Source organism: Tachyglossus aculeatus, chromosome 22 (genome assembly GCF_015852505.1).
Source record: "Tachyglossus aculeatus isolate mTacAcu1 chromosome 22, mTacAcu1.pri, whole genome shotgun sequence".
NCBI classification, from domain to species: Eukaryota; Metazoa; Chordata; class Mammalia; order Monotremata; family Tachyglossidae; genus Tachyglossus; species Tachyglossus aculeatus.
The window spans coordinates 52,708,537-52,721,591 of NC_052087.1; the positions used below are offsets into that span (position 1 = coordinate 52,708,537).

General features: G+C 51.5%; 1 protein-coding gene across 3 annotated transcripts in view; it reads right to left on the minus strand.

Annotated features, from left to right (window-relative positions):
- Window positions 1-13,055, minus strand: part of SIGIRR (single Ig and TIR domain containing) — an 89,914-nt gene that overhangs the window by 25,753 nt on the left and 51,106 nt on the right. For all 3 annotated transcript variants that reach the window (XM_038764594.1, XM_038764595.1, XM_038764593.1), the window contains 2 exons: window positions 8,661-8,804; window positions 6,193-6,295 (listed from right to left, as the gene is read on the minus strand). In XM_038764594.1, the coding sequence (XP_038620522.1) occupies window positions 6,193-6,295; window positions 8,661-8,804 (247 nt within the window). The remainder of the gene's footprint in view (window positions 1-6,192; window positions 6,296-8,660; window positions 8,805-13,055) is intronic.

A 13,055-nucleotide genomic window follows, 5' to 3' on the forward strand; every position in this document is an offset into this window, starting at 1 on the left:
AGAATATGATGCAATAGAGTTGCTATCAATTCATCCATCAATGGTATTTAATAATAATTATTATTATAGTATTTGTTAAGTGCTTACTATGTGCCAAAAGATAAAAGATTATCAGGTTGTCCCACGTGGGGCTCACGCTTTTAATCCCCATTTTCCACATGAGGTAACTGAGGTCCAGAGATGTTAAGTGACTTAATAATAATAATAATAATGATAATAATGGCATTTATTAAGCGCTTACTATGTGCAAAGCACTGTTCTAAGCGCTTGGACTTGTCCCAGGTCACGCAGCAGACAAGTGGTGGAGCCGGAATTAGAACCCAGGACCTTCTGACTCCCAAGCCCGGGCTCAGTGGTTACTGTGTGCAGAGCAGTGGACTAAGCGTTTGGGAGAGGACAATGCGATATGTTGTCAACTTGGACTTCCCAAGCGCTTAGTACAGTGCTCTGCACACCGTAAGCGCTCAATAAATACGATTGATTGAATGAATGAATGCGATAGACTTGCTATCAATTCTTCATTGATTCACTCAATCGTATTTTTTGAGGGCTTGCGGTGTGCAGAGCACTGTACTAAGCGCTTGGGAGAGTCCAATAGGACAATACACAGGTACAGCAATAGTATATACTGAGCACTTCCTGTATACACAGCACTGGACTGAGCGCTTGGGAGGGTACTTTAATTCTATTTATTTATTTTGATGCTAATGATGCCCATCTACTTGTTTGGTTTTGTTGTCTGTCTCCCCCCTTCTAGACCGTGAGCCCGTTGATGATGATGGCACTTGTTAAGCGCTTACTATGTGCAAAGCACTGTTCTAAGCGCTGGGGTGATACAAGGTGATCAGGTTGTCCCACGGGGGGCTCACGGTCTTAATCCCCATTTTACAGATGAGGTAACTGAGGCACAGAGAAGTGAAGTGACTTGCCCAAAGTCACACAGCTGACAATTAGACTGTGAGCCCACTGTTGGGTAGGGACTGCCTCTATATGTTGCCAATTTGTACTTCCCAAGCGCTTAGTACAGTGCTCTGCACAGAGTAAGCGCTCAATAAATACGATTGATGATGATAATTAGCAGAGCCGGGATTTGAACCCATGACCTCTGAGTCCAAAGCCCGGGCTCTTTCCACTGAGCCACGAGCCGGTTGTTGGGTAGGGACCGTCTCTATCTGTTGTGGAATTGGACTTTCCAAGCGCTTAGTACAGTGCCCTGCACACAGTAAGCGCTCAATAAATATGATTGGATAAATGAATGAATGAAGTCCGCTAGAACAGAGTGTGTAGACCTGGTCCCTGCCCACAAGGAGCTTACGACCTAGAAGGGGAGGCGGACGTGGCTCAGTGGTAAGAGCCCAGGCTTGGGAGTCAGAGGTCGTGGGTTCTAATCCCGGCTCCGCCACTTGCCAGCGGGGTGACTTTGGGCAAGTCACTTCACTTCTCTGGGCCTCAGTTCCCTCATCTGGAAAATGGGGATGAAGACTGTGAGCCCCATGTGGGACAACCTGATCACCTTGTATCCACCCCAGCGCTTAGAACAGTGCTTGGCACATAGTAAGCGCTTATCAAATACCATCATCATCATTATTATTGTCATTCATAGCAACGAATGAATTTAGCAGTTGATATTCACCCAAACCCCACTCCCTCCTCCTTTGCCCAACATTTCTGGTCATATCCGAATTGATTTCCATTCCTGTCTCCCCGTCTTGGTTGTAAACTCATCATCATCAATCGTATTTATTGAGCGCTTACTATGTGCAGAGCACTGTACTAAGCGCTTGTAAACTCCTTGTGAAGCAGCGTGGCTCAGTGGCAAGAGCCTGGCCTTGGGAGTCCGAGGGCGCGGGTTCTAATCCCGGCTCCGCCGCTTGGCAGCTGGGTGACTTTGGGCAAGTCACTTCCCTTCTCTGGGCCTCAGTTCCCTCGTCTGTAAAATGGGGATGAAGACTCTGACAGCCTGATCACCTCGTATTCCCCCAGCGCTTAGAACAGTGCTTCGCACATAGTAAGCGCTTAACAAATGCCATCATTATTATTATTACTGTGGGCAGGGAACGGGTCTTCCCACTCTGTTCTAGCGTGCTCTCCCAAACGTCTAGTACAGTGCTCTTTTAGACTGTGAGCCCACTGTTGGGTAGGGACTGTCTCTATATTTTGCCAACTTGTACTTCCCAAGCGCTTAGTATCAGTCAATCAATCAATCGAATTTATTGAGCGCTTACTGCGTACAGAGCACTGTACGAAGCGCTTGGGAAGTACAAGTGGGAAGTACAGTGCTCTGCACACAGTAAGTGCTCAATAAATACGATTGATTGATTGCTCTGCACACAGTAGGTGCTCAATAAATACCAGTGACTGCTTAAGCCGGGGCCAGGCTTACACCCTCGCCTCCCCCTCGCATCCTCCCTTACCCCCTTGGGTTGGGGGGATGGGTCTCGAGGACCTCTGATGTGGCTGAGCTTAGTCCAGTGCTCAATTCATTCACTTATTCAATCGTGCATATTTATTGAGCGCTTACTGTGTGCTCAGCACTGTACTAAACCCCCCACACAGTAAGCACTCGATAAGCACGATTGATTGACTGATGGATCGATGACAGCCATTGAGAAGTGGCCCTGGGATAAGCAGTGTGGCTTAGTGGAAGGAGCCTGGGCTTGGGAGCCAGAAGTCATGGGTTCTAATCCCGGCTCCGCCACTTGTCAGCTGTGTGACTTTGGGCAAGTCACTTCACTTCTCTGGGCCTCAGTTCATTCATCTGTAAAATGGGGGTGAAGACTGTGAGCCCCACGTGGGACAACCTGTCACCTTGTATCCCCCCAGCGCTTAGAACAGTGAACAGTGCTCAGTGCTTAGAACATTATATTATTATTATAATAATAATGATGGCAATTGTTAAGTGCTTACTATGTGCAAAGAACAGTGCTTTGCACATAGCAAGCACTTAACAAATACCATCATTATTATTATTATTATTAACAGTGCTTTGCACATAGTAAGCTCTTAACAAATGCCATTATTATTATTATTATTTCACCAATTCTAGGGGTCCCTAATGGAAAAAGAGTCGGGCAACCTGGGTTCTAATCCTGACTGCGCCCCATGTCCGCCATGTGACCTTAGGCAAGTCACTTCACTTCTCTGTGCCTCAGTTCATTCATCTGTAAAATGGGAATGGAGACTGTGAGCCCCACATGGGACAACCTGATCACCTTGTACCCCCCCAGCACTTAGAACAGTGAACAGTGCTCAGTGCTTAGAACATTATATTATAATAATAATAATGATGATGGTATTTGTTAAGTGCTTACTATGTGCAAAGAACAGTGCTTTGCACATAGTAAGCACTTAACAAATACCATCATTATTATTATTATTATTAACAGTGCTTTGCACATAGTAAGCTCTTAACAAATGCCATTGTTATTATTATTATTTCACCAATTCTAGGGGTCCCTAACGGAAAAAGAGTCGGGCAACCCGGGCTCTAAGCCCGACTGCGCCCCATGTACGCCGTGTGACCTTAGGCAAGTCACTTCACTTCTCTGTGCCTCCGTTCATTCATCTGTAAAATGGGGATGGAGACTGTGAGCCCCACATGGGACAACCTGATCACCTTGTATCCCCCCAGCACTTAGAACAGTGAACAGTGCTCAGTGCTTAGAACATTATATTATAATAATAATAATGATGATGGTATTTGTTAAGTGCTTACTATGTGCAAAGAACAGTGCTTTGCACATAGTAAGCACTTAACAAATACCATCATTATTATTATTATTATTATTAACAGTGCTTTGCACATAGTAAGCACTTAACAAATGCCATTATTATTATTATTATTTCACCAATTCTAGGGGTCCCTAACGGAAAAAGAATCGGGCAACCCGGGTTCTAATCCTGCCTGTGTCCCATGTCTGCCGTGTGACCTTAGGCAAGTCACTTCACTTCTCTGTGCCTCAGTTCATTCATCTGTAAAATGGGGATGAAGACTGTTAGCCCCACATGGGACAGCCTGATCACCTTGTACCCCCCCAGCACTTAGAACAGTGAACAGTGCTCAGTGCTTAGAACATTATATTATAATAATAATAATGATGATGGTATTTGTGAAGTGCTTACTATGTGCAAAGAACAGTGCTTTGCACATAGTAAGCACTTAACAAATACCATCATTATTATTATTATTATTAACAGTGCTTTGCACATAGTAAGCTCTTAACAAATGCCATTATTATTATTATTATTATTTCACCAATTCTAGGGGTCCCTAATGGAAAAAGAGTCGGGCAACCTGGGTTCTAATCCTGACTGCGCCCCATGTCCGCCATGTGACCTTAGGTAAGTCACTTCACTTCTCTGTGCCTCAGTTCATTCATCTGTAAAATGGGGATGAAGACTGTGAGCCCCACATGGGACAACCTGATCACCTTGTATCCCCCCAGAGCTTAGAACAGTGAACAGTGCTCAGTGCTTAGAACATTATATTATAATAATAATAATGATGATGGTATTTGTTAAGTGCTTACTATGTGCAAAGAACAGTGCTTTGCACATAGTAAGCACTTAAATACCATCATTATTATTATTATTATTATTAACAGTGCTTTGCACATAGTAAGCTCTTAACAAATGCCATTGTTATTATTATTATTTCACCAATTCTAGGGGTCCCTAACGGAAAAAGAGTCGGGCAACCCGGGTTCTAATCCCGACTGCGCCCCATGTCCGCCGTGTGACCTTAGGCAAGTCACTTCACTTCTCTGGGCCTCAGTTCATTCATCTGTAAAATGGGGATGAAGACTGTGAGCCTCACGTGGGACAACCTGATCACCTTGTATCCACCCAGCACTTAGAACAGTGAATAGTGCTCAGTGCTTAGAACATTATATTATTATAATAATAATAATGATGGTATTTGTTAAGTGCTTACTATGTGCAAAGAACAGTGCTTTGCACATAGTAAGCACTTAACAAATACCATCATTATTATTATTATTACTAACAGTGCTTTGCACATAGTAAGCACTTAACAAATACCATTATTATTATTATTATTTCACCAAGTCTAGGGGTCCCTAACGGAAAAAGAGTCGGGCAACCCGGGTTCTAATCCCGACTGCGCCCCATGTCCGCCGTGTGACCTTAGGCAAGTCACTTCACTTCTCTGGGCCTCAGTTCATTCATCTGTAAAATGGGGATGGAGACTGTGAGCCCCACATGGGACAACCTGATCACCTTGTATTCCCCCAGCGCTTGGAACGGTGAACAGTGCTCAGTGCTTAGAACATTATATTATTATAATAATAATGATGATGGTATTTGTTAAGTGCTTACTATGTGCAAAGAACAGTGCTTTGCACATAGTAAGCACTTAAATACAATCATTATTATTATTATTATTAACAGTGCTTTGCACATAGTAAGCTCTTAACAAATGCCATTATAATTATTATTATTTCACCAATTCTAGGGGTCCCTAATGGGAAAAAGAGTCGGGCAACCCGGGTTCTAATCCCGACGGCGCCCCATGTCCGCCGTGTGACCTTAGGCAAGTCACTTCACTTCTCTGGGCCTCGGTTTCCGCATCTGTAAGCCAGGGACTGGACAGTGCTCTGCACATAGTAAGCACTCAATAAATACAATTGATAAACTGGATCCCCAGCCTCCCTCCGGCCCGGGAGCCCTGGGGGAGGCGAGGGTCTGGGCTGGATTCGGATGCTGCTCCATCCACTCCATCCACTCCACCTCCATCCGCCGCTCCAGAGAGGCAGCGTGGCTCAGTGGAAAGAGCCCGGGCTTTGGAGTCAGAGGTCATGGGTTCAAATCCCGGCCCCGCCACCCGTCAGCTGGGTGACTTTGGGCAAGTCACTTCACTGCTCTGGGCCTCAGTTCCCTCATCTGGAAAACGGGGATGAAGACTGGGAGCCCCACGTGGGACAAGCTGATCACCTTGTAAATTCCCCAGCGCTTTGAACAGTGCTCTGCACATAGTAAGCGCTTAATAAATGCCATTATTATTATTATTATTATCCACCTCGGTGCTCCGTACAGTGCTCGCCATAAAGTAAGCCCTTAACCGCTGTCGGTTCTGGTTAATCCCGTCCCCGAAGGAGGCACGCCGGCACCGGGCCATGCTGCTGGGTGAAGGGGCCCCCACCCCAGGACCCCCCACCCTGCCCACAGACGTACTTGAAATTGGTGTTGCACCAATCCTGCTCCAGGTAGGCATCGGAGAGAACGACGATGAGACGCCGGCAGCGGCTGACGTTCATAATCAGGTCGGCTGACGGCTCTGGGCCCAGGACGGACGGACGGACGGACGGACGGACCGAGGGAGGGAAGGGAGAGAGTTAGCCGGGCCGCTCAGTGTGGGAGGAAAAGGGACAGGGACGAATTGATTTCTACTCATGTCTGTCTCGCCTTCTAATAATAGTAATAATAATGTTGGTATTTGAAGCAGCGTGGCTCAGTGGAAACGAGCCCGGGCTTTGGAGTCAGAGGTCACGGGTTCAAACCCCGGCTCCGCCAGTTGTCAGCTGTGTGACTTCACTTCATTCATTCAATCTGAGAGCTCACCTCCTCCAGAAGGCCTTCCCAGACTGAGCCCCTTCCTTCCTCTCCCCCTTGTCCCCCTCGCCATTCCCCGCCTCTTACCTACTTCCCTTCCCCACAGCACCTGTATATATGTTTGTACATATTTATTACTGTATTTATTTATTTATTTTACTCGTACCTATGTATTCTATTTATTTTATTTTGTTAGTATGTTTGATTTTGTGCTCTGTCTCCCCCTTCTAGACTGTGAGCCCACTGTTGGGTAGGGACAGCCTCTATATGTTGACAGCTTGTACTTCCCAAGCGCTTAGTACAGTGCTCTGCACATAGTAAGCGCTCAGTAAATACGATTGATTGATTGATTGATTGATTCAATCATATTTATTGAGCGCTTACTGTGTGCAGAGCACTGGACTAAGCGCTTGGGAAGTACAGGTTGGCAACATATAGGGACGGTCCCTACCCAACAGGGGGCTCACAGTCTAGAAGGGGGAGACAGAGAACAAAGTCAACAAAATAAAATAAATAGACTATGTACAAGTAAAATGAATAAATAAATAGAGTAATAAATCCGTACAAACGTATATACATATATACAGGTGCTGTGGGGAAGGGAAGAAGGCAAGGCGGGGGGATGGAGAGGGAGAGGAGGGGGAGAGGAAGGAGGGGGCTCAGTCCTCTGGGCCTCAGTTCCCTCATCTGGGAAATGGGGATGAAGACTGGGAGCCCCCCGTGGGACAACCTGATCACCTTGTAAACTCCCCAGCGCTTAGAACAGTGCTTTGAACATAGTAGATGCTTAATAAATATCATTATTATTATTATTATTCCCATTTTCCAGATGAGGGAACTGAGACACAGATAATAATAATAATAATAATAATAATAATAATAATAATAATAATACTGGCATTTGTTAAGTGCTTACTATGTGCCAAGCACTGTTCTAAGCGCTGGTGGGGGATACAAGGTGATCAGCTTGTCCTACGTGGGGCTCACAGTCTTCATCCCCATTTTACAGATGAATGAACTGAGGCCCGGAGAAGCGAAGTGACTTGCCCAAAGTCACACAGCTGACAAGTGGCAGAGCTGGGATTAGAATCAATCAATCAATCAATCAATCGTATTTATTGAGCGCTTACTGTGTGCAGAGCACTGTACTAAGCGCTTGGGAAGTACAAGTTGGCAACATATAGAGACAGTCCCTACCCAACAATGGGCTCACAGTCTAGAAGGGGGAGACAGAGAACAAAACCAAACATATTAACAAAATAAAATAAATAGAATAGATATGTACAAGTAAAATAAATAAATAAATAAAGAGTAATAAATATGTACAAACATCTATCCATATATACAGGTGCTGTGGGGAAGGGAAGGAGGTAAGACGGGGGGATGGAGAGAGGGATAAGGGGGAGAGGAAGGAAGGGGCTCAGTCTGGGAAGGCCTCCTGGAGGAGGCCTTAGAACCCACGACCTCTGGCTCCCAAGCCCGGGCTCTTTCCACTGAGCCACATAGTGAAGTGACTTGCCCAAGTCACACAGCCGACAAGTGCCGGACCGGGATTAGAACCCACAGCCTCTGACTCCCAAGCCTGGGCTCTTTCCACGGAGCCATGCTGCTTCTCGACTGTCAGCTCGCAGTGGGCAGGGAATGTGCTTGTTTATTGTTCTACTGTCCTCTCTTGAACGCTTAGTCCAGTGCTCTGCACACAGTAAGTGCTCAATAAATCCAATCGAATGAATGAATGTCGATGGGGTTGGGATCCCCACTTTCACCGAGGCCGCTGAGCCAGAGAGGGAGCCGGGCCGGTCAGTATTCATCATCATCAGTCGTATTTATTGAGCGCTTACTGTGTGCAGAGCACTGTACGAAGCGCTTGGGAAGTACAAATTGGCAACGTATAGAGACAGTCCCTGCCCAACAGTGGGCTCACAGTCTAAAAGTATTGGGGGGAAATGATGGGGATGATGGGTTGGGGTCACTTTAGTGGCCGAACGAGGGGAAAGATGGCCTTGCCCCGTGGGCTTCTGGGAAACTCTGGGCCCACCACCCCCTGGGGGCCGTGGGGACCCCTCCCCACGTGAACCCCAACACCGCACCTGAATGAGGGAGGATGTCTTTGTCGTCCAGGAACAGCTTGTAGCCATGCCGATTCTCCAAGTGGGGCTTGACGATGAAATTCACAAACTTCCGATCATCGGCCGAGTTGATGTAGGAGACATAGGCGTCGTACAGCTTCCCGTCTTGGGGGACGGAGGGGCGGGGAAGGGAGGTCGAGGCAAAAAGCAGGGAGGACACTCAGACCCTACCGGGGAAGTCTGTTGGCTGCGACCCCGTCGGTCTGGGCCTACTAAAATCACGCCTCCTCCGGGAAGCCGTCCCCGACTAGCCCCTCATTTCGCACCTCTCCTTCCTCAGGTCCTGCATCGTGGCCTAGTGGCTAGAGCCCGGGCCTGAGAGTCTGAAGGACCTGGGTTCTAATCCCAGGTCTGCCGGGAGTCTACTGGGTGACCTTGGACAAGTCACTGTACTTCTCTGGGCCTCAGTTGCCTCATCTGTCAAATGGGGATGAAGACTGTGAGCCCCATGTGGGACAGAGAATGCGTCCCACCTGATGACGTTGTATCTATGGTATTATGGTATAATACCATACCATTATGGTATAATGGTATTTGTTAAGTGCTTACTATGTGCCAAGCACTGTTCTAAGCGCTGAGGTAAATACAAGGTATTCTGATTGTCCCAGTCTTCATCCCCATTTTACAGATGAGGTCACTGAGGCCCAGGGAAGTGAAGTGACTTGCCCAAAGTCACAAAGCAGCGTGGCTCAGTGGAAAGAGCACGGGCTTTGGAGTCAAAGGTCATGGGTTCGAATCCGAACTCTGCCACATGTCTGCTGTGTGACCTTGGGCAAGTCACTTAACTTCTCTGAGCCTCAGTTACCTCCTCTGTAAAATGGAGATTAAAGACTGTGAGCCCCACGTGGGACAACTTGATCACCTTGTATCCTCAAGTGCTTAGAACAGTGCTCTGCACGTAGTAAGCGCTTAACAAATGCCATCTTAAAAAAAAGAAAGCAGACAAGTGGCAGAGGCGGGATTCAAACCCACGACTTCTGACCCCCCAAACCCAGGCTCTTTCTGCTAAGCCACGCTGCTGCACAGAGACGGAGGGGGCAGCAGTGGGGGCTCCATAATAACAATGATGGCCTTTGCTAAGTGGTTACTCTGTGCCGAGCACTGTTCTAAGCGCTGGGGGAAGATGGGTTGCCCCACATGGGGTTCACAGTCTTCATCCCCATTTTGCAGATGAGGGAACTGAGGCACAGGGAAGTTAACCGACCTGCCCAAAGTAGGCAAGTGGCGGAGGCGGGATTAGAACCCACGACCTCTGACTCCCAAACCCGGGCTCTTGCCACTGGGGTGGGGAGGGGGGGGAGGGGAGAGAGAGAGAGAGAGAGAGAGAGAGAGAGAGAGAGAGAGAGAGAGAGAGAGAGAGGGCGGGCAGCGGAGAGCTGCATAGAGACCAAGGGGAGGGAGCCAGCAGGGGGCTGCATAGAGACCCTGGAGGCAGCAGGGGGCAGCAGAGAGCGGCAGAGAGACGTAGGGGGCAGCAGGGGGCAGCAGAGGGCTGCAGAGAGACGCAGGGGGCAGCAGGGGGCAGAAGAGGGCGGCAGAGAGAGGCAGAGAGACGTAGGGGGCAGCAGGGGGCAGCAGAGAGCGGCAGAGAGACGTAGGGGGCAGCAGGGGGCAGCAGAGAGCGCCAGAGAGACGTAGGGGGCAGCAGAGAGCGGCAGAGAGACGGAGGGAGCAGCAGGGGGTCGCAGAGGGCGGCAGAGAGCTGTAGGGGGCAGCAGAGAGCAGCAGAGGGCTGCAGAGAGACGCAGGGGGCAGCAGAGGGCTGTACAGAGACCAGTGGGGCAGCAGAGGGCGGCAGAGAGACATAGGGGGCAGCAGGGGGCAACAGAAGGTGGCAGAGAGACGTAGGGGGCAGCAGGGGGTAGCAGATGGCGGCAGAGAGCTGCAGGGGGCAGCAGAGAGCAGCAGAGGGCTGTACAGAGACCGGGGGGCAATAGGGGGCAGCAGAGGGCGGCAGAGAGACGGAGGGGGGCAGCAGAGGGCTGTACAGAGCCCCGGGGGGCAGCAGGGGGCAGCAGAGGGCAGCAGGGGGCGGCAGAGAGACGGAGGGGGCAGCAGAAGGCAACAGAGGGCGGCAGAGAGACATAGGGGGCAGCAGAGGGCTGTACAGAGACCGGGGGGGCAGCAGAGGGCAGCAGGGGCGGCAGCGAGACCTGGGGGCAGCAGAGAGCAGCAGAGGGAGACGTAGGGGTCAGCAGGGAGTAGCAGCAGAGGGCTACAGAGAGATGCACGGGGCAGCAGAGGGCAGCAGAGAGACGTAGGGGGCAAGCAGAGGGCGGCAGAGAGACGTAGGGGGCAGCAGGGGGCAGCAGAGGGCTGTACAGAAACCCGAGGGGCAGCAGAGGGCGGCAGAGAGACGTAGGGGGCAGCAGAGGGCAACAGAGGGCTGTACAGCGACCCGTGGGGTGGGGCAGCAGAGGGCTAGAAGAGAGACGTAGGGAGCAGCAGGGGGCAGCAGAGGGCGGCAGGGAGACATAGGGGCAGCAGGGGGCAGCAGAGGGCTGTACAGAGATCCGGGGGGCAGCAGGGGGCAGCAGGGGGCTGCAGAGAGACCTAGGGGGCAGCAGAGAGCAGCAGAGGGAGACGTAGGGGGCAGCAGAGGGCTGCAGAGAGATGCAGGGGGCAGCAGAGAGCAGCAGAGAGCAGCAGAGGGCAGCAGAGAGACGTAGGGAGCAGCAGAGGGCGGCAGAGAGACGTAGGGGGCAGCAGGGGGCAGCAGAAGGCTGTACAGAGACCCGGGAGGCAGCAGGGAGCAGCAGAGGGCTGTACAGAGACCCAGGGGGCAGCAGGGAGCAGCAGAGGGCTGTACAGAGACCCAGGGAGCAGCAGGGGGCAGCAGAGGGCTGTACAGAGACCCAGGGGGCAGCAGGGAGCTGCAGAGGGCTGTACAGAGACCCAGGGGGCAGCAGAGGGTTGCAGAGGGCAACAGGGGGTAGCAGAGAGACGTAGGGGGCAGTAGGGGGTAGCAGAGGGATGCAGAGAGACGTAGGGGGCAGCAGGGGGCAGCAGGGGGCAGCAGAGGGTTGCAGAGAGACGTAGGGGCAGTAGGGGGCAGCAGAGGGCTGTGCAGAGACTGGGGGGCAGCAGGGGGCAGCAGAGAGACATAGGGGGCAGCAGGGGACAGCAGAGGGTTGCAGAGGGCAGCAGGGGGCAGCAGAGGGCGGCAGAGAGACGTAGGGGGGCAGTAGGGGGCAGCAGAGGGCTGCAGAGAGACGTAGGGGGCAGCAGAGGGCGGCAGAGAGACGTAGGGGGTCAGTAGGGGGCAGCAGAAGGCTGTACAGGGACCCGGGAGGCAGCAGGGAGCAGCAGAGGGCTGTACAGAGACCCAGGGGGCAGCAGGGGGCAGCAGAGGGCTGTACAGAGACCCAGGGGGCAGCAGGGAGCTGCAGAGAGCAGCAGAGGGCAGCAGAGAGACGTAGGGGGCAGCAGAGGGCGGCAGAGAGACGTAGGGGGCAGCAGGGGGCAGCAGAAGGCTGTACAGAGACCCAGGAGGCAGCAGGGAGCAGCAGAGGGCTGTACAGAGACCCAGTGGGCAGCAGGGGGCAGCAGAGGGCTGTACAGAGACGTAGGGGGCAGCAGGGAGCTGCAGAGGGCTGTACAGAGACGTAGGGGGCAGCAGTGGGTTGCAGAGGGCAGCAGGGGGCAGCAGAGGGTGGCAGAGAGACGTAGGGGGCAGTAGGGGGTAGCAGAGGGCTGCAGAGAGACGTAGGGGGCAGCAGGGGGCAGCAGAGGGTTGCAGAGAGACGTAGGGGCAGCAGGGGGCAGCAGAGGGCTGTGCAGAGACCGGGGGGCAGCAGGGGGCAGCAGAGAGACGTAGGGGGGCAGCAGAGGGTTGCAGAGGGCAGCAGAGGGCGGCAGAGAGACGTAGGGGTCAGTAGGGGGCAGCAGAGGGCTGCAGAGAGACGTAGGGGGCAGCAGGGGGCAGCAGAGGGCGGCAGGGAGACGTAGGGGCTGCAGGGGGCTGCACAGAGACGTAGGGGGCAGCAGGGGGCAGCAAAGTCCCGGCCACCCGGCCTGTTTCAGCCTTCACTCATCACCAAGGTCATTTATTGAGCGCCGACTACGTTTAGAGCGACGGACCAAGTGCTTGGGAGAGAGAGGACCGCATGGCACAGAAGGGCAGTCAACCAACCAATGGTATCTATTGAGCGCTTTCCTTATGTTGCCAACTTGTACTTCCCAAGCGCTTAGTCCAATCAATCAATCAATCAATCGTATTTATTGAGCGCTTACTATGTGCAGAGCACTGTACTAAGCGCTTGGGAAGTCCAAGTTGGCAACACATAGAGACAGTCCCTACCCAACAGTGGGCTCACAGTCTAAAAGGGGGAGACAGAGAACAGAACCAAACATACC